Source organism: Anastrepha ludens, chromosome 4 (genome assembly GCF_028408465.1).
Source record: "Anastrepha ludens isolate Willacy chromosome 4, idAnaLude1.1, whole genome shotgun sequence".
NCBI classification, from domain to species: domain Eukaryota; kingdom Metazoa; phylum Arthropoda; class Insecta; order Diptera; family Tephritidae; genus Anastrepha; species Anastrepha ludens.
Genome location: NC_071500.1, coordinates 114,179,252 through 114,204,276, shown reverse-complemented (window position 1 = coordinate 114,204,276; position 25,025 = coordinate 114,179,252). Strand labels below are relative to the sequence as shown.

General features: G+C 36.2%; 1 protein-coding gene across 1 annotated transcript in view; it reads right to left on the bottom strand.

Annotated features, from left to right (window-relative positions):
* Window positions 1-24,808, bottom strand: part of LOC128860669 (brain-specific homeobox protein) — a 66,944-nt gene extending 42,136 nt beyond the window's left edge. Inside the window, exons 1-2 of the mRNA XM_054098325.1 lie at window positions 23,060-24,808; window positions 14,238-14,423 (exon numbers count right to left, since the gene is read on the bottom strand). Coding sequence (XP_053954300.1) covers window positions 14,238-14,423; window positions 23,060-24,158 — 1,285 coding nt within the window. The 5' untranslated portion in view covers window positions 24,159-24,808. The remainder of the gene's footprint in view (window positions 1-14,237; window positions 14,424-23,059) is intronic.
* Window positions 24,809-25,025: the final 217 nt, after the last annotated feature.

Here is a 25,025-nt window from a genome sequence, read left to right as displayed (position 1 = left end):
TACCTCAATATAAGCACTAGCACAATAAATAAATATATTTTCAGTAATCTTTCCCCCGAACTATTGATTTCTTCACCAATTATTCAAAATCCTCATGAAACCAAGGAAGTAAAAAAAAAGGCCCATCGACCTCCACCTATAATGGTCTCGATAGAGTGTAATTACCAACAGCTTTTTAACATAGCGAAAGTTGAGGCAAGCGAAGAGTTTCAAACTAAACTGCTTAGCAACAAATATTACAAAGTATCTACCAAGGACCCAAATGATTATAGGAAAATTACGAAAGCACTGAAAAACAAAAATATTTCATGGTACACTTATAAGCATTCAAGACCCATTAAAGTCATAGCCAAAAATTTACACCACTCATGTGACCCCAAGGATATAATTTCCGTCTTGAATAAACAGGGATTAAAAATAACCAACGCGATAAACAAATTAAAATGGAAAACTAAGCAACCGCTTGATATGTTCCTTCTTACATTTGAAACTTCGGAAGACATTAATAAAATGTATAATATAAAAACCATACTGCATTCAGTAGTCAATATTGAACCAGTTAGACAACCAACGTTTATACCTCAATGTAAGTCCTGTCAATCCTTCGGACATACCCATAACTACTGCGGAAAGCAACCTAGATGTGTTAAGTGCGCAGGCAAGCACCAAACTTCTCTCTGCACAAAACCGGAGGAACATCAACCGAAATGTTGCAATTGTGGAGAAGCCCATCCGGCTAGCTACAGAGGTTGCATTGTAGCAAAAGAGCTACAAAAGATACGTGACAAGCAAACTAACAAAAATAAAGCTACTACCGGAACTTTACACCCAACCAAAGAAGTAACTGAAGCCGATAATAAAGAAACAGAAAATAAACAGCAAACTCTGCTATCATCAGATACGGCACCAAAGGTGCTTACATTTGCAGAAGCATTGAAGGCTAACAAAATTGAGGAAGATAACATTTTGAAACTGATCCTAGAGAAACTAACAAAACAACATGAATTCAATTTGGTACTCGAAAAAAGACTGCAGAACGTCGAAAAATATCTGCAAAATAAGTCATAATGCCAAACTTCCTGAAAGTAATGCTCTGGAACGCAAACGGGCTTTTAAAGCATCAAAAAGAGCTGGAATTTATTTTAGATTCTCAAAAAGTGGATGTATGTTTGATTGCAGAGACACACTTCACAAAGGAGTCATCAATAAAAATTAAAAATTACAATGTTTATCACACTATCCACCCTAGCAACCGGGCAAGAGGAGGGAGTGCAATTATCATCAAAAGAAACTTGAAACATCACGAAGACCAAAAAATATTCACGGAAGAATTCCAGGTAACAACTGTTACGATATACGCCAAAACTGAAATATCAATTTCCGCGGTATATAGCCCTCCACGACATACAATCAAATGCGCCCAATATATTGAACTGATAAACAGCCACAAGAATAGATTTATAATGGGTGGCGACTTCAATGCCAAGCATACTCACTGGGGATCGCGACTCACGACAACCAAAGGAGGAGAACTTTACGATGCACTTAAGAAGACAGGATGCATTGCTATATCGACGAGCAGCCCAACGTACAGGCCAACAGATCCACATAAAACACCGGACTTAATTGATTTTTTCATCCCTAAAAAAGTATCAACCGCTTATGTAAACATTGAGAATGGCATGGATATGTCATCAGATCACTCTCCTATTTATCTAACACTGCACGAAAATGTAACGACAATACAACATCCATTTAAACCACCTTACAGATTGGGATTACTTTAAACACATTTTGGAAGGCCCAGATGACCACCTGCCGATAATCAGCACAAAGGATCAACTCGATGACGAAGTACTTCGATTGACAAATAACATCCAACGCGCAGCTTGGCAGAGTACACCAACTATAAGGAAAACCATTTCAGGTCACAAGTATACCAAAGAAATAAAGGAAATGGTATTGAAGAAACGGAAAATACGAAGAAGATGGCATCAAACAAGATCACCTCTTGACAAAGCTCAGCTAAATAAAATAACCAAAACACTTAGCGACGAAATTAAAGCGTACAAAAACAGTTTATTCACAAAATACCTGCAAGAATTAACAAATGAACGGAAGACAAATTATTCACTGTGGAAATGTACTAAAAAATTAAAACAACCGTTATTTCAGAACGCACCCATCAAGATGCATGGCAATAAGTGGGCCAAAACAAATAAACAAAAAGTAGATACATTCGCAAACTACCTCGAGGAGACGTTCACACCATATGGATCGGTAATGGCTGATGATCACGACGATCAATATTACTGCTGAAATATTGAAACAGCTCCCGAACAATATTATTGCTGTATTGACGAATATCGTCAATACCACATTTAAGCTAAAATATTTTTCAATATATTGGAAAACAGCGGAAGTCGTTATGTTCAATAAGCCAGGTAAAGATACTCACGATGTAACATCATACAGGCCTATCTCCCTTCTTCCAATACTATCGAAAATGGTGGAAAAATTGTTAATCAAAAGGGTCAACATAATAATAGAAAACAAAAAAATTATACCGACGCACCAATTTGGATTCCGCACGAAGCATTCGACTATCGATCAAGTACATAGGATAGTGCGAATAATAGAAAATGCTTTTGAAGAAAGAAAAACCTGCTCTGCGGTATTCCTTGATATATCCAAGGCGTTCGACAAAGTATGCCACTATGGGCTACAGAAGAAAATAAATGCGTTGCTACCCAAGCAGTACTCCACCATCCTACATTCGTATTTATCCGACCGTTACTTCAGAGTAAAACAAGAAGATTCATATTCATGTCTCAAACCAATCAAAGCAGGGGTTCCCCAGGGAAGCGTACTTGGCCCTTTATTGTATTTGCTCTTTACATGCGATCTGCCATGCAATTCAAACTGCGTAACAGCTACTTTTGCCGACGATACAGCTATTCTTTCGATAGGAAACACGGAAAACACATCGACATCACAATTACAATTAGCCATAAATGAAATATATGACTGGACCAATAAATGGCATATTAAATTAAATGAAAGCAAGTCTGTGCATATAAATTTCACCCAAAACAAAATCAAATATGTTCCAATATATTTAAATGGTAGACAGGTTCCATACTCAAATACTGCAAAGTATCTGGGCATGACTCTAGACGCCAAGCTAAGATGGAAAGCCCATGTAAAGAAAAAGAAAGAAGAAATGGAATTAAAATACAGAAATATGTATTGGCTTATGGGAAAGGAATCAGCACTATCCACCAATAATAAAATGATTGTATACAAACAAATTCTGAAGCCTGTATGGTCCTACGGCGCACAGTTATGGGGTTGCTCCAGCCAAAGTAACATTCAAGCTATACTCCAAAACAAAATTATTAAATGTGCAGTCGGTGCTCCGTGGTATATCCGTAGCTCCGATCTTGAACGCGACCTAAATATTGACTCGGTGGTAGACACGATAAAAAAGATAGCAAAAGCCCATGATGAAAGGTTAAAAAACCACGTCAATAGGGAAGCCACTATTCTCGCTAATCCAGCTAATTGGAGAAGAAGACTGAAACGCAGAAAGCCCAAAGACTTAATGTACTAACCACACCTTAGCGTTAACTGTTGTATATACCTTATTTTCTAAGTTCTAAACAAATTGCTCGTTAGTTAATACAATTTTTTCTTTGTAACTAGTCGCAATGTAAAATTAAAAAAAAAAAAAAAAAAAAAAAAAAATAATCTTTGAAGAAACCACGAAAAATCGCAAAAAAAACCTACCACTTGCAAAATTCGCGTCCACTTTTGCGATTGTTTTTTGACTAATGAACACGTGTTTACCATTTAACTTGAAATAACGGAAGGAAATACCGTTAAGAATGGCATTAACTACGAAATGGGATAAATAAAGTCCATTAAATTCGCTTAATTTCCAGGCTAGGTATCTTCAAACATGTGCCGGGACATATAAGTCCCGTTCGGACCGAAAGGGTTAAGGTAGCCAGTGCGGCATGACAGACGTTACACCAAGCGATGAAGAGAAATCTGCTGCCACATTATAGGTACAGTATGCAAAGTTCGTATTAGTACACCCTCTTACAAATAAAAATACCACGTATATTTTCAAATTTACTTTAAAGCAATTGATTTCAATCGTAGTGCGGTATTATATAATTCATAAAAAAATAGAATAATAACAAAAACTCAGAAACATTTGCATAGAATTGAAAAAAATAGCTTTAGTAGCAGTGTAGCTATTTCTACTGCAGGCAAAATTCGTATTAGTACACTTAGTATGCGTTGAATTTGTAAACAATTTGTTGGTATTTACCGTTATTTTCGAAACGATTGTGTTAAACATTCAATGATTAACCTTGGGCAGTTGCGTTTTAGTAGCCATTTGTTGAAGTTCGCGGAGTTAGTTTGCAATGTCGCCTAAAGAAAGTGAATTATCAAACGAAACTAGGAGATTAATAATAAATATGAACAAAAACGGAAAGTCTTTACGCGAAATTGTGAGAACATTGCAGAAAAAACGTAGTCAAAATTTATAGAAACAGTGGAAGGATTGACAAAAAGCTTCGAAATGTGAACAGGGCAAAGCTTGGACAGAGGCACAAGACTTATTTGAAACGCCTTATCAAGAAAGGTCCCACCGTCAGTGGAGTTTCACTAGCTGCAGAACTAGAAAAATACGTTTCTATCAAAGTTACACCTCAAACAGTGCGCAATTATGTAAAAAAATTGGGATTTAGAAGCAGAACTGCGGTTAGAAAACCTTATGTAAGCTCAGTCAATAGAAGAAAGCGTGTTATATTCGCCAGGCAATATTTAAACAAAAATATGCGGTTTGGGAAAAGGGTAATTTTTTCGGACGAGTGTAAATTTAATATAAAAATGTCCGAGGGACGCATACAAATTTGGAGAGAGTGTAATACTAGCCTTCAAAAACGAAATCTGCAGCCTTCTTTCAAGCACGGTGGTGGTTCTCTGATGGTATGGGGATGTTTCGGGGCAAACGGAGTAGGATAGTTGCATTTTATTGATGGAATTATTACTGCGAGGCAATATATTGATATTTTAAAAAAGAATCTACGCAAAAGTGCCAAAAAATTGGGTTGCAAAAAAAAATTTATATTCCAACAAGATAACGACCCTAAGCACACGACGTTGGATACAAGGTTATGGATCCTTTATAACTGTCCAAATTATCTCAAAACACCATCACAAAGCCCGGATATTAATCCCATAGAAAATTTATGGTCGATTTTCAAAAAGCAACTGAAACGTCATCAAATAAGGAACCGAGAACATTTAAAAAAAGTCCTCAAATCAGAGTGGAAGAAGATTTCTCCAAATCTCACAAAAAAATTGGTGGAATCTATGCCGAAGAGATTGTCTGCTGTACTAAGGCAACGAGGGTATCCTACAAAATATTAATTTTCTGTCTTTTTCTATCTTTTATTTACTCTTTAAATCATTAAAAATACATGTGTACTAATACGAACTTTGCATACTGTATATATATAATTGGCGCGTACACCCTTTTTGGGTGTTTGGCCGAGCTCCTCGTCCTATTTGTGGTGTGCGTTTTGATGTTGTTCCACAAATGGAGGGGCCTACAGTTTCAAGCCGACTCCGAACGGCAGATATTTTTATGAGGAGCTTTTCCATGGCAGAAATACTCTCAAAGGTTTGTCATTGCCTGCCGAGGGGCGACCGCTATTCAAAAAACAGTTTTCTTAATTTTTTATCTTTCACCAAGATTCGAACCGACGTTCTTTCCTGAATTTCGAATGGTAGTCATGCACCAACCCATTCGGCCACGGCGGCCGCATTAATATGCATAAATAAGTTCGAAAACTCGAAATTTTAAATACAGGTATCCCTTGTATAACGCGGTCTTATACAACGCGGTTTCGATATAACGCGATTTGGAAAAATTAGGTTTCAGTACAACGCGAAATTTAGGCTTATATAACGCGAAGGGGAAAATACATAATTATAAAATCTGGTAACACTAATTTGCGTACCACATATATATAATATGTAATGCATTTTTAATATAAACCGGGAATTACCCTTTTTTGTCCTCACAACATGTGTGAGTATACCAGAAAAGGAGCTTAAAAAACCACCCACCAAAAACTGATAACAGATTTTGAAATTATAAAACCAGTAGAAGAACCTCAAGGTCCCACAACTAGTTTCTTATCCAATAGCGAAAACTATGTTGAAGAAATATCTTCTGATGAAGCTATTGCTCCCCCAAAACGCCCACGTGCAAAGATCTTTGAAGACAGTGAAACAGATTAATTACCATAAGAAGTTTGAAGAATAACGATAAAGTTTTTAATAAACCTTTAATTTGTTTTAGTTTGTTTTTAAATTTTTTAATGTGCACATAATTATTTAAATTTTGTTTTTTGAGTTTTGAAATATGTATGTACATATGTATTATTATTCATATCTGGTGTTTTTAATTGTATAAGAAAGTCTGAACTTTAGTATTGAGTTGAAATATATGTGCATCTGTTATTTTGTATGTATTTTATTTAAAAAAAACCTATTGGAACATAACCCTCAAATTTATATGAAAACTATGTTTTAGATAACGCTGAATTACATAACGCGCAATTCTTCTGGAACGTAACTATCGCGTTATACGAGGGATACCTGTAAATAGGAAGCTGGTAAAGTTTAAGTGTTACAATTTCCCTCACTTATTTATTTCGCTATTTAACTACGTAATTATTATTAGTTTATATAAAATTTGTATTCAAAATTAAATGAAGCCTTTAAAATGGATACAATTTACCCGTTTCAAAAATTGTATAAAAAATTGTATTTTTAAACCTTCACTTTCCATATCATTGCATATGACTGTTATTTGTCGATGTTGCCATTCCAGCAGTCTGAAAAAATAATCAACATTTTTTATTTGCTGCTACAATATTTCATCATTGTTTCCGCATCATTTTGCAGCAAATCGATTGGCGACCTACATTTGGCACACTTCTCTGCTATAGGCAAATCTTTTTGTAAACGGGCATGTAAGTATGTATATAAATAATTTGAAATTCATATATACACACAAAATTCGCAATGTGGCTGCGCACCTATTTTCTGAAACTTTCCGTAATATTTTTGCAGCTCAGCGGCGTTATATGTATGTTTGTATGTTTAAGTATGTTATTGCTGCCGCCACACACTTGGTTTTCCATAACTTATTTTGTGTTTTTACTAAACACGTTTCGCCTTGCAACTTTATTTCACCAAATTTCGGCGTTTTAATAAACAAAAACCTAAAAATAAATGTAAATAAATGCAGAAAGACAGCAGCTTGAAAAATATTTAACCGCAACACAGGCTAACGGCATCAACAACAATAGAAACATGATAGGTTTTGCTTGTCTGGAATTGTGATATAGTTTTAAATGTATATATGTATATATATGCATATGTACGTATGTATGGCTTTGTGGGCATGCATGCACCACTACATATTGACTTCTGTCTCCATTTCCGCTTTATCGCCACAATTTACTTTTATTTTCGCATTTTTCATTTGCCAGCCAGCCCGCCAGTCGAAAGTCGTCGGTTGCTATGGTAGCGCAGCGACTTGAGCTGCAGCAGAAACATCCAGCAAAAACTGCTGAAAAAAGTCAAAATAGCACAAAAACAACAGCGCACATTTGAATACTTAAGGTAGCCGGTGTGGCGTGGCAGACGTTACGATGAAGTGAAATCTGCTGCCACATTATTATGCAGAAATAGGTACATATTCATACATATGTTTTCACAAACACACACAGATACATTCAAGGAAGTGCAAACATGTGTACAAGTGAGAGTCGGCATTTTTTTATTATTGCTGTAGTTATCCCCCCTTTTTGGGTATTTGTACTCCATTCGGCAGACATTTTCACATTCATCTATAGCCTGCTTTTAGGGGTTGCTATGAGCTTTCTTCGCCGCACACCCATCTCGCCTAGTTACAATCTTTCCAGCTTACAGCTTTTCCTTTCTTGTCTATCCGTCTGTCAGTCAGTCAGACAGTTAGTCCTTATTCTTAATGCCATTTTCATACAATAAATCCGTAAACGGTAAACATTGTGCCTACAATTTACATATACATACACATCTACATATGTACATAAGTGAAGCAGCCATGGTGGGTGCTGTTATTTGTTCGCTGCTGTTGGCGTTGTTTATGCGCATGTTGCTTGTCATGTTGTACAAGATACTAACACACCATCGCATAAGCGTTTTATCAAATTGTTTAAATATAAATATATTGCAGATGCGGATGTTTTCTTGTGGGAAAGTGGAGCAAATCGAGTCGGAAAAATGGGGCGCTTAATAAAAGCTTGAAAAATAGTCATTTAGATTTGGTTGATTGGTTTATTTTGTTTGACATTTTAAAGAGATCTTGTGTTGCACGACGAAACTCACAAATCCAGTATGAAATTTCATTCTACTAATTCTTGCTTTAGAGAGAACTGGTAGGCGCAAATTAACAAGTGATCTTATATGAAGGATTTCAAAGAAGGAAAAAACTCCGTAATTAAGACTGATGTCCATACTAGTGTTTATATTTTTATTAAGTTATTAGCATTTAACTCTAAGGTTATATTCCAATTGAAACAACGTGACATTTTTTGGCTATAAAATTAAGAAAACAAAAACCATAGCCTATAAACTTCGAGCAGCATAAACTAGCGAGTTTTTGAGTTACGAGTGTGAAATTTCGTGGTAGAGAAACTTAGAACTTTTACTGTGAAATGTGTTATAAAAGCAAAATTTCCAAAATAATCATTGATCGTGAATTCCATGTAAACAAAACATTCTCATAAATTACCATACAAAACGAATGTTCAATAACTTCTGCGGTTCGATAAGAAAAACAAAATTTTATGGTTTGTAATAGGCTTTAGTGCTCAGTATAGTCTCCCTAAACATTAACACACTCGTTTCAACGAGATTCGAATACATGAATTCCATCCCTGAAGTGAGAATCTAGAAGGACTAGAGAAAAGAGGTTGTCTGTAAAGTCGGTTTACTGACGATAGTTTAACGTGACAACGTCATAAGAAAATATTGATGGAATGGTTGCAATTTTCAAAACAAAATTTTAATTTTATTTGTTTGATAGATATTTTGTATGGATATAGAGGAGGAGGTAAATGGAATTGCAATGGAATAGGTCAAGTTACATTTACACAAACGAGAAAAATGACGAAACATTTATCAAATTCATGAAAGATATGTTCAATTTCGATTGTGCATCAGACGTTAATAAGTCAACAACACTAAGAGGCACCATCATCGATTTGCCTTTTTCAAGACACTTTAAACTCGAAACACTCCCTTTCATTTCCTACTTTTTCTATCCTCGTCCTATTCTCAACAGAGAAATGGTTCATTACCATGCACACAGCAAGAAGGCATATGCAAATACAAGTATGTGAATTTATATACCTACATATGCGCATATACATACATATATACGCTCACTTAAGTAGGAGAGAGCAAGATGTCGAACGTTGCCTTTCGTTTGCTTTGTCGTTCGTTCCGCTCTTTCGCTTGCAGTTCATTCAAGGTAACGGCAATGAGCAAGGTAACGACAAATGAGCAAGGTAACGATAAATGAGCAAGGTAACGACAAATGAGCAAGGTAACGACACATTTTTTCGTCCGTGCAGCCGGCTAAATCGAATTGTAAGACGTTATCACGTCAAAAAGACCCAGTTTGCGAAAGAAAAAAACAGCTGTGGAAGCGTTTTTTCTAGTCCTTCTAGATTCTCACTTCAGGGATGGAATTCATGTTTTCGAATCTCGTTGGAACGAGTGTGTTGATGTTTAGGGAGACTATACTGAGCACTAAAGCCTATTACAAACCATAAAATTTTGTTTTTCTTATCGAACCGCAGAAGTTATTGAACATTCGTTTTGTATGGTAATTTATGAGAATGTTTTGTTTACATGGAATTCACGATCAATGATTATTTTGGAAATTTTGCTTTTATAACACATTTCACAGTAAAAGTTCTAAGTTTCACGTTGTTTCAGTTGTCACGTTAAACTATCGTCAGTAAACCGACTTTACAGACAACCTCTTTTTTTCATGAGTTTTTTCCTTCAGCTGGTCTAAAAGGTTACAATAATATTTATAATTTATTGTTTTACCAGTTTGGAAGTAATGTACAAACAGAATTCCATTCGCATTGCTAAAAATTGCTGTTAACACCTTCTTGGCCGATTTCTGGGTACAAACTCATTTCGGAGCCAAAGAACTAGGTTCACACCATTCTTTAGCCTCTTGTTTTAATTTAGGATCGTGGTGATGGACCCAATTCTGATCTATAGTGATGAATTGGCTCACAAAATCCACTTTATCCTTTCGAAAACTCTCTAAATGTTGATGAGAAAGTCGCATTCGAATCTGGTTTTGTTCCATTATTAGCGAATGCTGCACTCATTGTGGACACAGCTTTCTTTTTTTCTTTTTTCTGAAACCCAATACCTCAGTTAAAATATTGCTTACACTTCCCAATGAGATGCCTCGAGCATCTACTAAATCTCTTTCAGTCACTCGACAATTTTCCATTCCGATTTTTTGTGTTGTTGCTGTTTTTTGCGTCCTTAACATGGGTTGTCTTGAAGGCATGAACGACCACGTCTAAATTCAGCAAGTTTTTCGCTACATATAAGCGAAATATGGTTTTAAGAAACAAATTTTATGACTAAAGGCCAACTTAGAATGAGCAGAATGAATAAGAGCTGATTGAATGGGAAAAGTCGTGAAAAATATGCCTGTCAGAAACAGCCGAGGCGATTGTATATCCAAAACAATAACTTTTAAACAAAACTACACCTTTGGAATCTCTTCAAGAACACCTAAAGGCACAAAACTAGCTTTCAAAACGCTTGAGCCTTTGCATCACTTCTTCGAAGCAATACTCATTAATGTCCAATATAAATCACATCCATTAACAATTGGTGCAATTAAATGACAATTTGGTCATTTGTCATGCATTTGTGATGCATTAATCCTCTAGTCATACAAAAATTCCTGTGCATGTGTGCGTAGGGCTATGTACGGCACAGTGGCACCTGAATAAATGAGAAAGTTTGAAGGCATTTCCGTTTAAAAATTATGCCACAATTGCAACGGCGAACTAGTTAATGATGACAAGAGCAAAGAATGGCAGCGGCAGTAACAACAAAGTACGGTAAATAATAATAACATTACTGACAATAATAACAATGAAGTTTAATGCATTGCACAACAAAACCAACATTTAAAGTATATTGAGAGCATACATAAAGGGTTTTCCAATAAGAGGTGTTATTTTGATATTCAAAGAAAATTGGTTTTTTTTAATATAAATGATCGGATGTTTATTTCATTATAAAGAGGAAGGTATGCCGTTAATAGTGGAAAATAACATCAGGCAAATGACCACCAGGACAATATCATTTTCATGAAATTTGTCATAACCGAATTGCAAAGTGGCTGCCATCTGTACTCGATAGCCTCACGAATTCCATCTTTGAGGTCTTGAATCGACCCTGGGCTGTTGGTGTAGACCTTTTCTTTCACGTGGCCCCAAAGAAAAAAGTCACAAGGTGTTAAATCTCAAGATCACAGTGGCCAATTGTGATCACCTCTTTGAGAGATAACACGGTGCGGAATCTTTTCCCGTAAAAGATCAATGGTTTCGTTGCTTGTGTGGCACGTAGCGCCGTCTTGTTGAAAATAAACGTTGTCCAGATCAATACCATCCAATTCCGGCCATAAAAAATCGTTAATCATCTCTCCTGTTTAACACCTAACAACTGTTATTGGAAAACCCTTTACAAATATATTCACATATATATATATATCTTTACATTATTGTATACATATTTGGAGATACATTAGGCTCGGCCGCCAAAAGTCGTAGTAGTGAATATTTACTACGGCACCCTCCGGAATTGTTCTCTAGTGACAAAGAAAAGCACGTAATTTTTTAGGTTAGTATTTGTTGGTGCCATAGAGCCTATGATATTTCTTATATTTTCAATAATAAATGGGCACCTTTTGCAAATTTTATGTAAAAAATATTACTAAAAATTAATATTTATTTTTTAATGGTCAAAGTTTGAAATTCTAATCTTATTGAAGCTTCTTAAACTACATATAAGCAAAAACTAACAAATAAGAAAATTTATTGGGCTCACTTAGCGATCCTGTAAAAAATATTTAAGATTTCATAGTTTCATTACTATTGTAAAACAATATCGCTTATCTTTTGAAATATATTATTTTTTAGTTATTCGATATCAAATTTGCAAAATAGAACTTACATCGGCCCACGTATTTATGTAAATGAAACATGTTTAACTTTTCAAAAATAAACTCAGCTTATGCCCTCCTTCTGCCAAACTAACATGACGTCGAGAAAAAATTAATCATATGAATAAAAAGTTAGAAGTATACTCTCGGCAATAATTAATTAAGAGAATATAATATTGTATATTTTTCTTGATGGTAAAAAGCGGGTCCGATATATCGAAGGTGTAGCATTAGGTCGTAATTTTTTTTTACATGGTTTTAAAAAAAGAGTGCTAAGAATTCGGGCTGCAACACTAATAGTTATGAATCGATTTCAAAATAAAAAAAGTGTCTTTTAATTTTCAAAATAGCATAATTTAACTTTAATAGTTTAACTTTTAACGACCCACCCTAATATAAATTCATACTGATACATGCACGCATAGGTACGCATATAGGTTGTTGTACTGCCGCAGTGAAGTGACAATTGATGTTGCTAATGACCACCACCTGCCAACAACACTCAATTCGTGTTAATAATTTTTGTAAATGTTGTTGTTTCTTCTGCTGCATTCACCTTACATTGATTCGTTAATGCGTTGACGAGCTGTGTCTGATGCGATGACTTTGAGTTGCCAAGTATTTGATTCTCCTAAAAATTTTCAACACGGTGCGTATGAATCAATAAATATCAAATAAATAATACAAAAACAGCAACAAACAATAACAGTTGGAACAAGAGCAACCACTGAGCTGCTGCTGCCCCCGCCGCAGCTGCTTGTGCCTCTGTGTTTTGTCAAACTCATTAAAAACGCAATGCTGGCATGCAGCCATTGAAAACTACTTAAACATGCGCGAGCAAAAAAACCAATGCAACAACAACAAGCAGCTTGAATTTATGCAGATCATTATTGCGCATTTGTTTGCATTGCCGCTGGCAAGATCAACAACAGCAAGAGCAACAATAACATCAGAAATTGTGTGTGTGATACGAACTACAGCCACTGACGGTGATACCTATCACTGATCTCGCCACTTTCCCCCACTGTTATGCCCCACTCAACATTAGCAACACCAGCAGTGGTACGCAATGCATTCCTGCTGCCGTTTGTCATTTTGTGCTCATCAACTTATGCCAGTACTGCTGCTGCTTCTGCTCTTGCTTTTCTTGTTCCCAACTGCACTTATGCACGATCCGCTCATTCACTCACTCTCCGCTCGTTTGCTCGCAGTCCACTTCGTTTACATTGGAGGCATTGACAGGCATATGAAAAATTAATTTACTCCTGCTGTTAAATGTAATGACAAAAGCAAAAATCAACAACAAGAATCTTTACCCTGAATATAACAATCGAATATCGATGCTAACAACAACACAGTTGTTAATGAACTGCGCGTCGCAGCGGTAGCGGCAGCACCAGAAGTGTAGAAGCGATTTTGAAAATCAATTCAATGGTTACTTCATTAATTTGTGGACGAGATTTATTATTGTTGTTGTTGTCACATCATCCACATTTTTATTTTATTAACAGCATATTTTTGCTTGTTTGTTGCTTTAAGAATGTTTTTTCAGTGAATTATGAATGTTGTTGTGCACTTCGAACTCACGGTTGTATTTTAAGCTCATTAGGTAAACGCAAGTTTTTTACTTCGTTACATTCTCGAGAAAAATAAGTTCGCTGATAACGAAAAACAAACAAAAATCCAAACACTAGTCAACAAGATTTTCGTCACTCAATTAGATGAGTGCTTTAATGTAAAAATTTTTTCATATGCGTCTCACAGATCCTTGAAGTCATACAGGATCGCAGATTATAGCATTTCAATACTTCTTCTCTTATATGTTACGATGTGGTGTACTTAATGTTAATGATTGCCTCTTATTATTTCTAGTTTATGTAATACTCACTTGTATTCGATAGCCGTTCACGCCACGCTATAGGATTCGCTACCAATCCCTGCAATCCCGGCCAGTACAAATGCGTTCGCTCCACAATATGGCCAGCGTGCGTTTTCAAAGGGGCACCTTGACTTTGCGACAAATACTGGGCCATTCCAGCAGCGGCGGCGGCAATGGAGAAACGCGGTATGCCACCTGAAAGGAATGCAAATAATGGGTTAATTGAAAGCTCATATAAAAAGTTCGGTAAAATTTTAAAAACCTTTACAAATAAATTAACAGTTCTCAAATTAACCCTCTTAAATCGACTTAGCACTCACTACCAATAAAGATTTAAATTACTGATTTTAATGCAATTTTTGAACTAATAATCATTCGCCGCTGTTGCTTTAGTCTCCAGCTTAATAAAAGTTAAACTGAAATGTAAAGTATACTGAACTTAAAACAAAACTTAACCTCAAAAAAGTTAGTCGAACAAATTTCAATTACACCAAAAAAGAGGTGCACATATTGTGAAATGCTCTAACCCTTTCAGACCCTGATACACGAATTGCAATGTTTGTTGAATTTGGACGAATGAAAATATTAATGGTTCCGATATTAATTTATTGTATGCTTCCCTCTCTTTATATCTGCAATACGTTATTTCGATCGTTGAAGTACTCCTACTTCACAATTTTTTGACATTCTAATGGTCATCTTGCTGCTTGCGGAAATGAGGCATGCAAGTTGTTGTGATATTTTTCATACATTTAAATTATGTATTAAATAAGTGTTGCTTTAGTGGTGAAGTATTGCAAAAACAATATTATGTTCTAATTTTACAGAGAAACTGTTTTTTTTTTGTCATATATTAGAAAAAAGTGAACTTTTGAGTGAATTCTTGTGAAATCCGAAAACTTTACTAGTCTTCGAAAATCATGAAGGACGGGTATGTCCTGCATATGTAGCGCATAAAGTCTGCATACACCTTACAAATATTTTAAATTGATTAAAAGCACAACATAAATTTATAGTTGACAATACATTTTAAATACCTTCATTCCATACATAAGTTGAAAATTTTGAAATTGAAATTTGAAAAGGTCGAGCCAAGGAGCACCAGAATATCAGGTGGATCCTAAAACACTCAGGCTAAAAAGCCCATTGTATTTAGAGCTCTGGAAAGAGGTTAGATAGTCAAGAAGGGAAGGAGAAAAGTATGAGAGAAAGAGATAGGAAATAATAGAGACAGAGATAGAGTCCTAAGAGAATTTTCCAGATTCTTTGACAAATCTGTAAATATCATCCAGTTTTAGAAAACGAATATTACTCATTCTCACGACATCGGAACCCAAAACTCGTAGCCGTGCTATACCATACGCAGAACACTCACAGAGAAAGCGCTCAGTGCTATCCACCTCCTCCAAGCACGACAGGCACATTGGGTCCTCAATGATTCCAATGGTGGTCATATGCTGACCCCATGGGTTGCGTCCTGTAATAATACCGACCATCAACGAAACGTCTTTCCTTCCAAGTTTTAATAGAAATTTTGACAGTTTTCTGTTCGGACTTGTCACAAAATACTTGGCTGTTCTGCAGCGTTCTATACCGGACCATCGCTCTTTATGTAGATTGCCTACATAATCGCTGATCCAATTCATGATTCCCGCGGAACTGATTCCGATTATTGGCTCTGGCCCTTGGGGGGAATCGCTTATCGACGGTTGGCCAATTCATCGGCAATTTCGTTTCCTTGAACACTGGAGTGTCGTGGAGCCCATATAAGTACAAGCCTGTTTTGTCTTGCGACAGAATTAGTTACAAAAGAAAATAACAATATTCCTTGTTTCATTGTTTACAGTCAAACGGATCAAAATAGCGGTAGTGAAGCACACAGCCGAGACTTTTGGCTCTCGTACAATCCTACAAAATAGATCAAAATTCCCGCACAGTTGCCGAATCTCATTCCTATTGAGCATCTGTGGGATCTCTGGAAAATATAATTCTACAGCATGCAATAAAAAGTAAGGTGGCTTTGCGAAGTGTTACGAGAGCAGAATGGGCGAAGGTTACATACAAATGTGATTGAGTGAAATCCTAAAATATCGTGGCTATCCAACAAAGTTTTAATTTTCGTTTTTGTATATTGTTTATAAAGCTTTTTTTATTTGCCTTAAAACTGTATGCAGACTTTCTGGTTGCCATATTTACATGCTGCTGCAATTATCTACTTACCGATATGTAAACAATGAATTGAGAAATCTTGCTATTTTCTTTTGCTTTTGTAACTTAAAAATGCAATGAAAGAATAAATAAATAAAATTTATTTTCAACTATAAATTTATTAAAAACACAATATAATCAATTTAAAAATACTTGTAAGGTGTACGCAATGCAGGTATACGCATTTGATTCTTTGTCCAAGTGGGCCCTGCTTGGGCAACAATTTATCCTGACCTAACCTAAAACCGCGCAATTATATCAACCAAAACTATGTTTATGGGCTTAGAGGGACATTTGAATCAAAAATTATTAGATGGGATCTATCGAATTTGCTATTATTTAATTGAACTAGAGTTAATCTGTCTCCTCATAAGTTTATAATAACGTTTCGCGTTATCTTTATCGTTTTTTCCGATCCCAGCCTTCTCAAAACAAAACCTGAAAGCATTAAAATTTCGTTTATATTCCTGAGTTGTGTTACGATAATGGGAAATAAATACTTAATTTGGATAAGTCTTTCGAAAACTTTTCGAAATGTTCCTAAAATATAAAAATAACTTATGAATACGCGAATATTCTAGACACAGGCGCATATTTATTAACTCCCCGCAACCGAGTGAGTCTGTCCATGACAAGCATTCGGCTGGTCCGATTTCCAAGCTTGCTGAATGAAACCTCAAGTTATAAAAGTCGAAAAATGTTTTTCTAACCGCGGTCGCCTCTCGGTAAGCTATGGTAACCCATCTGATGCATTTCAGCCATGAAAAAAGCTTCTCAAAAAACTGTAGGACGAAAAGGGGAAGGGGAAACTCGGCAGAACATCTAATATACATATGATATACTTGCCAATAATAAATTTGGGAATATATAACCAATGCATCTATGCTTCCCGATATTAAATGAATTTATATCGTATTTCATTCATTATTCTTTATATACTACTTGTAGTACCTGCGCGTATACCTACATATTCATGTATACACCGGTGGATAACATTACCATCAAATTATTTAAAATATTACCCAATTTAGGCAGAACAATAAATTGGCGTGCCTGAGCAAAAAAAATGTTAAAATTTTATTTAATAGGAGGGCTGATTTATTAAACGAAACACAAAATACTCAGCTCAATAAATATAAAGCACAACAACTATCGTTCGGTCGACTACTAAATTCATTTCATTATAATCGAATTAATTTCGAGGCGAGGCAATTATTTTCCAACAATAATTTGTGTAGATACATAAATAAGCATTCGTGAAATTATTTTACGTATAGGTGTTTGAAAGATGGAATGCATGCAGAGACTCGCAAATGGGGTCTCAATACAATAAAGTCTGCTTGTGTGTGCATAGGCAACACCTTGATGTAATCGATTTGATTTACTCCATTTCGATTTGTTGTCACTCATTTAATTAGTTATGAGTTGTAATCAAAACAGAATTGAAAATTGCCAACGCATTGTCACGCAGCCGTCGCACGAACACAAAGCCAAGCGCAAAGGCAAAGAAAAGCTAGTGCCACTCCCTGCCTCCTTTGCACCTTCTATGCGACACTCGATAACTCCACTTAATTACGCCACAATAATTTAGTAATTGTGATGAAAAAAATGAAAAGTAGACAACAATAAATATTAGATAATAATAAAGCAAAAATGGTTTGCAGTTGTGGTAGAAATTAAAAAATATTAAACCATTTAAGCCAGCAATACAAATGGTCGTAATTGAACATTTAAAATTATTGGGCATAAATATCGCGTCATTTTTCTTTTCTTTTTTGTTTGGCATTTTCAATTTTAAAATTATTTTAAGAAATCTTGTCTAACCGGACTCGATTGAGCACGCTACGTACAAAGGTAAAAATATTTTGTTACGAGCTTATGAGCAGGAGAGAGAATATGCGTACGAACGAGAGTCAGCCGATGAGTTTGCCATTATAAAAATATTAAAAGGAATTGTTTTTTTGTATTCCTTATTTTATTCCATATTGAAGTGCATTATGCCCTCTTTGGCAAACTGTATGAGAAATATAAAATTTTAATTTTCTTGCATTTAATGTTTGAGAACACCGAATATCTCAACAGAACTTTACGCTACATTAGTGTTTTTATTTTACAGGTGTCCCTCGTTATTCCTTTTTCGTTTATTTCGAGTCTAAAACATAATACTGGGTTTTTACAGGCCACGTAGAACTATTAAAAATAAATAAATTATTAGCGCTTACACCCTTTTTGGATGTTTCGCCGAGCTCATCCTCCTATTTGTGATGTGCGTCCTGATGTTGTTCCACAAATGGAAGGACCTACAGTTTTAAGCCGTTTCCGAAGGGCAATTTACTACAGATAGTTAAATAAATAAATTAAAAAACAAGTGTCGAAATTCATAAAATTCATTCTTTGCACCGAAAAGATAAGCGGAATAGAGCTCGAGATCTTATTGAATTCGCATAGTGCGCAGGCAATAGGAGCATTACGCGCATAATTCGTGTTAATCACTCAAATATTAAATGGGGAAATGCTGGCGACCGATCTAGTAGGGTATGAAAGTTAATGCTCCGTAATAGGGATAAAAAATCAATTCCCCTTGATTTATACTAAAAACCGAATGCAGTGAGAGTATAGACTTTCTACTCTCTATAGGGTAAGGATAGGTTGAGAATTTTAACGACTTGAGAGCATATTTAACACCTTACGTGCACGTTAAATTCTTTAAGTTGCAAATTAAGGGCAAGGCCCCAAATAATTGTTGCACATTCTAATGTAGAGCGCTCAAAGAAAGTAAAAAGTAATTCGAGATTGCAAGATTCGGAGAACCTGTTAGGCCGTATAAAAGCTAAGATGAAGTAAGTCGTGGATACAGCAAAGTTAATGTGACTTTGAACTGAAAAATGAGAGCCAAAAATCACACCTAGGTCTTTAAATTCGTGATTGAAACACATTTTGAGTTTCGGCGAAAGTGACATGAAAACATTTCTTGATATTTAGAGAGATGACAGAGTTATTTCACATTGCACCAGCGAAGGAGCGCATTAATTTTCGATTGCAATATAGGAATATCCTCAGCATTTTTAATCGCAGAAAATATTTTCTTCAATTTCTAATTTTCAGTTTCATATGTTCATAAATCACAGGTACTAATAGATTAAGGGGGGATGCCACTGTGAAGGGTAAAAAAATAGTCGATTTTTGGGAATTTTTTTTTGTAAGTAGGAATGAGTATTCGCAGACAAACGGCAATTTATTATATATGTATTAAACTAATTATGTTGATGTAAATTTTTATTAAAAAATATTGAAAATTGACAAATTTATGTAAGTTAACGTAACGAGTTAAAAAAATGACGCCATCTGGTGGCATTGATACAGCAATGAATAATCATCTGAAATCAAAAACCCAAAAATTTTATTAATCTATCGTTGTACGTAGCCTTTTTTTAAGAAATGGTGGTGATTTGAAGTTTGATTTGTTTTTTCACCATTTTTTTAATTTTCAATTAGGCTCAAAAACATAGTTATAGTAATAGTTGAAAATCGGCTACGTACAACGATAGCCAATGCGATAACAAAAATTTTGAAAGAAAGAAAATTAAAATCGGTTCATTAGTCTTCGAGAAATCGTTGTCACCGTATCATAAAAAGTCGTTGAAATAAAGCGTCGTATCGTAAGCGCTACGGGACCGAGCCGACGGGCGCTCACTTAAGTGCACACAGAATCGGGAATAAAGCGAATTTCGCTTTAAAATTTTTACCACATTTTCTTGAGTAGTTATACTAACAATTTATGCAAAAAACAAATCGATTTCTTTGAATTTTCACAGGGGCGTTCCCCTTTAATGAATAGAACGAAGAGTAGAGGTCATAAATACTGTTTTGTGGCACCCCCTGAAGATGCAGTAAAAGGTTTCAAATATTCTGCCTCAACCATTACCATACATCGTCTATTGAATAAATAAGATTTCAACCATTGAACGAAAACAGATTGAAAACCAAGCAAGATTAATGTACGTAATATAATTGCATGAGAATGCTTTAGAAAGGTCCATGTAATCCTTCAGCAAATGTTGAAAAAGAATATTCACCAAAATCTGCTAGGTTGGAAACTGAGACCTACCCATGAATTCAAAAGAAAAATACATATTTTCATTCATAATCTCTTCGGAAAGTTTGGTTACAATAGAAAGCTTTGAAATCGGGCTATAATGGCCAATGTTCCGGTAAGCTTGAAATTGCCGAAATTCATAGATGAAAGTGGATTAAAGAATAAAATGAGTCCGCATCGTCACGCATGTGGCTACAAACGAAGCGCAGAATACCAATAATGTATTTTTGGAAATACTGTTGAGATCACAAAATCAGTTTAATGAAATCACAGAAAAATATTTTTATTAAAAAATTCAAAACTTAAAATTTTTTAAAATTATTCAACTTTTTTTAGAAGCCTTTTCATCAAACTCATTAATTTCTTAAATTCGTATATTTTTTATTAATGCATATTAAGGGGACAAATACCTGTAAAATGTCGAAAAAAAACATTTTTTTTTCATAAAATGTTAATATAATCCTTTAAAAATATGTCAAAAAAAAAATTTTACCGTAAATTTAAGTATTTCTTATATTATAGATCGTCAACCGTGACGACTCTATTCTTTGCGTTCGAGCGCTGGGAGAGGTATAGTTACGTTGCCGAATTTAGACACGTTTTTCTCAAAACTATATTTTTCGAATTGACGTACAAGATTATACGATAATTCGAAAAATTATTGACGGATCTTTATTATCTATTACTTTCTATGTGAATTTATAAGTTTTAGAAAATTTTTCGAAAAAATATTTAATTTTTTCGAAGCCAAAATAGTAGGAAAATTCGCCCCAAAATTCACTTCTTTTTGAAGCATTTTATTCCGCGATTTTTTTTCAATTTTTTTCAATTCATATAGTCGAATGACATTACTATACAAAAAAATTGTTGGTTTTTTGTATTCCTGGAAGAATTGAGTGTACATCCGACATTTTAAATGATTAAAATAAAAAAAAATGTATATTATTTTAATGTATTGATAAACGGTATGCCAATTTTGAAAAAATATATCGACTTCTTCATTTTAAATAATTTTAATAAAAATCAGGGAAAATATGGCCGTTTACAGGTATCTGTCCCCTTACATATTACATATGTATATTGCTATAAATTGAGACAGTAGTAGTGGTGTAGTTTTATAGAATAAACACCTAAATTGCAAAAAAGTGCTTAAAGTAAATCACTTCATATAATTTTATGTTTTTCCGCTAAAACCTTCTATGGATCTACGCATAGAACCCAAATTTTTCTTATGGCGACTTAGGGAGCTGTTACACTAATATTACTTTCAAGGTCCTTTATAAAGGGTGTTTTTTTAGAGGTTAGGTTTTCAAGTTGGCACTACTTTTTTCGTAGATGGTCTTTTTGACAGCTGTCACTTGATTTATGCTCAGTTTGGTTTGCCATTTCATAATGAATAGACTTATACCTGAACAACGTTTGCAAATCGTGCAAATTTGGGCCCAAAACGAGATGGCCACCGATCCCGATTTTCACAAGAAAATTTTGTTCAGCGATGAAGCTCACTTTTGGTTGAATGGGTATGTCAATAAGCAAAATTGTCGCATTTGGAGTGAACATAATCCACAAGCCATTGCTGAGACGCCGTTACATCCTCAAAAAGTCACTGTTTGGTGTGCTCTATGGGCAGAGGGAATCATTGGTCCATATTTCTTTAAAAATGAAGCCGGCCATAATGTTACAGTCAATGGAGAGCGCTATAGAGCCATGATTAATGACTTTTTCGTGCCTGAATTGGACGATGTTGATGTGGACGACGTTTGGTTCCAACAAGACGGCGCTACATGCCATACAGCCAACGCAACAATCGATTTATTGAAGAAAACTTTTGGTGAGCGCATTATCTCGCGCCGTGGACCTGTGGCGTGGCCTCCAAGATCGTGCGATATAACACCGCTGGACTATTTCTTGTGGGGCTATGTGAAGTCGCTTGTCTACGCAGATAAGCCCGAGACGATTGACGTCTTGGAAGAGAATTTTCGGCGCGTTATTGCTGACATACGGCCCCAATTGCTGCAAAAAGTGGTCGAAAATTGGGCTTCTCGGCTGGAATTTATTCGAGCCAGCCGCGGCGGCCACTTGCCCGAAAACATTTTTAAAACATAATGGCAAACCCTTACCTTTATAATAAAGCTGAATTCTTGGCCATAACATTAAATTATATACGTTTTATTTCATCTTGAAAACCTAACCTCTAAAAAAAACACCCTTTATTATAAGATAACAACAGGGCCCAGACAAGATCATCTTACTTCTTTTAGAGCAATCTTTCTCATAAATTACCTATTCTTCTGTAAATTTCAATTTTACTTTTCAAATACTATCTCTTTCTTTGAAGGTAGAAAAAAATATTTTATTATCCCCCAACTAAAACACTCTAACAACTCTAACTCTAGCAAGCTAAATGAAATCAAAATAAATAAACTCCCAAAAAAGAAACCGAGTTTTAACTCTTCATGAATGTTTCTCAACTTTACATTCCACTCTGAAGTAAAACGAAAAAAAAGTAGTTTCCAGTCGAACTCACCTCCCGCTAAAGCACTTAAGCCCGCCGATGATACCGGCGGCGGTTTCGACAGAATTGTATCTATTCCATGCGGATTAGCAGCACCTTGCGTATGCGTTGTTGTTGTGGTTGTGATGGAACCCGACATACCACTACCCACCACACCTCCACCACCCCGACCGTCGCCGATCAAGTGCGTATGCTGACTATTCGCGTAGCCATTCATCATGCCCGCCGCACCTCCGCCAGTCTTCATTTCAGTCATTGAGTGCAGCGCCGCCAACGGCGGTCCAAGAAAACTCAATGGGAGCTTGTGCTCCATCATATTGTTATTGTTATTGTGGTGAACACCCAACGGGTGAACACCTCCAATGCCATTGTTGTTGTTATTGTTGTGATGCGATACTTGCAGCGCGGATGCATATTTGGCGCGATTCGCGGATAGGTTTTCGGGACTGTAGTCAGGCGGTGGCGGACTCGATTCGCTGTTGTTACCAGCTTCTTCACCTCCACTACCGCTGCGCTGACTGACCGGATACGATTTGGAACTGTCGACACCGGGACTGGAGTTGTTGTCATAGCGGTTGCGTTGATGCAGCGAATTAGCACAGTTGTCTGGTGATTCGGATTGCAGGCGGGACGATGAGGCGATAGAAGAGTGATCAGCTCCAGCGCCGCCACCACTACTCGCCGACAGCAAGGGCGGTGGTGTGGAGGAATCTTCAGCGGAACGCGCTGACTTTGTCCCACTCGCTTCTAGGCTGTGAAGCTGCTTGGGCGGGGCCTTCAATAGCATGAGCGGGCTGGTAAGATTATTATTATTGGCAGCGTAAGCAGCTGCTGCCGCCGCGCTATGATAATCGAGCAGATGATCCCGACTAGCTGCCGCAGCAGCTAAATTTTGGTAGTCGTGATGTGCGGCAGCAGCAGCAGCGGCCGCTTCTGCGAAACCGTTCGTCAAGCCTGCGGAATTTGGAAGATGATGATGCAAGGCAGCAGCGGCGGCGGCGCCAGTCGGAGAACTGCGATTCGCTACCGACGCCATGGCCATAGCCGACGGTGAGTTGCTCTGGCTAGCGGCAAAGCTGTGATGACGCATATAGGGATTGATTAGGTCCATGTTATCGACCGATGATGAAGGAAGCGGTGGCGGTTGTTCGCTGCTGTATGACGGCAAACAAAAGTCCGTTGATGAGGTGCTTGTACTCTCACTCGCGCCGGCAAAGCTGCTAAGGCGATGATAGAAAGCGGCAGCTGTGGACGAGAATCCAACGGCACCAGCCGCAATGGCTGAAGCAGCGCTGGTGGGTGTGTGACGGAAAGCGGCTAAATTGAAAGCGGAGTTCTCGGATAGTTGGAAATGCTTTTGCGGCAGCAGCGGATGCTGATGGTGCGACAAGTCGTTGTGGCTGTGGTTGTAGGCATGAATTGTAGGCGGTAGCGGCTGCACGGTTGTGATATGTGCGGCGGCGGCGGTGGCGGCTGCGTTTGGGCTTTCGGAGCCCGCAGGCGTTGATGACAGGTAAGGACTACCCAGCGTGGAAGTGGGGAGACCTGTTACGTTGGAAGCCAAGTACGTAATGTTTTTTGTTTTTATTCTAATTTGCTTGTTCCTCTTTTACTAATCAAAAGAATTCGCTCACTTTTCGACATATAATAAAAAATGTATTTTTATAATTTTTTTCTAATCTCTGTGACTTTATTCTTTTTATTCATTTATATTTCGTTTTAAAATTTTTTTAATTTTCTTCTGAATTATTTTCATTTACAATCTTTAACTTACTAAAGTGTTTACTTTATTCTAATAAACCACCATTTAACTCTGAAATTTTAACAAAGTAATTACAAATAAATATCAAAGTTTCATTTTCCATTAATCTGAAAATTGTTTCCGCATAATTTTCGGTTCTCACTTTTTTCATCATCAAATTAATTTCTTTAAAAATTTCTACAGTCGTAAATTCCTTTTATTGATCTCAATTCACTT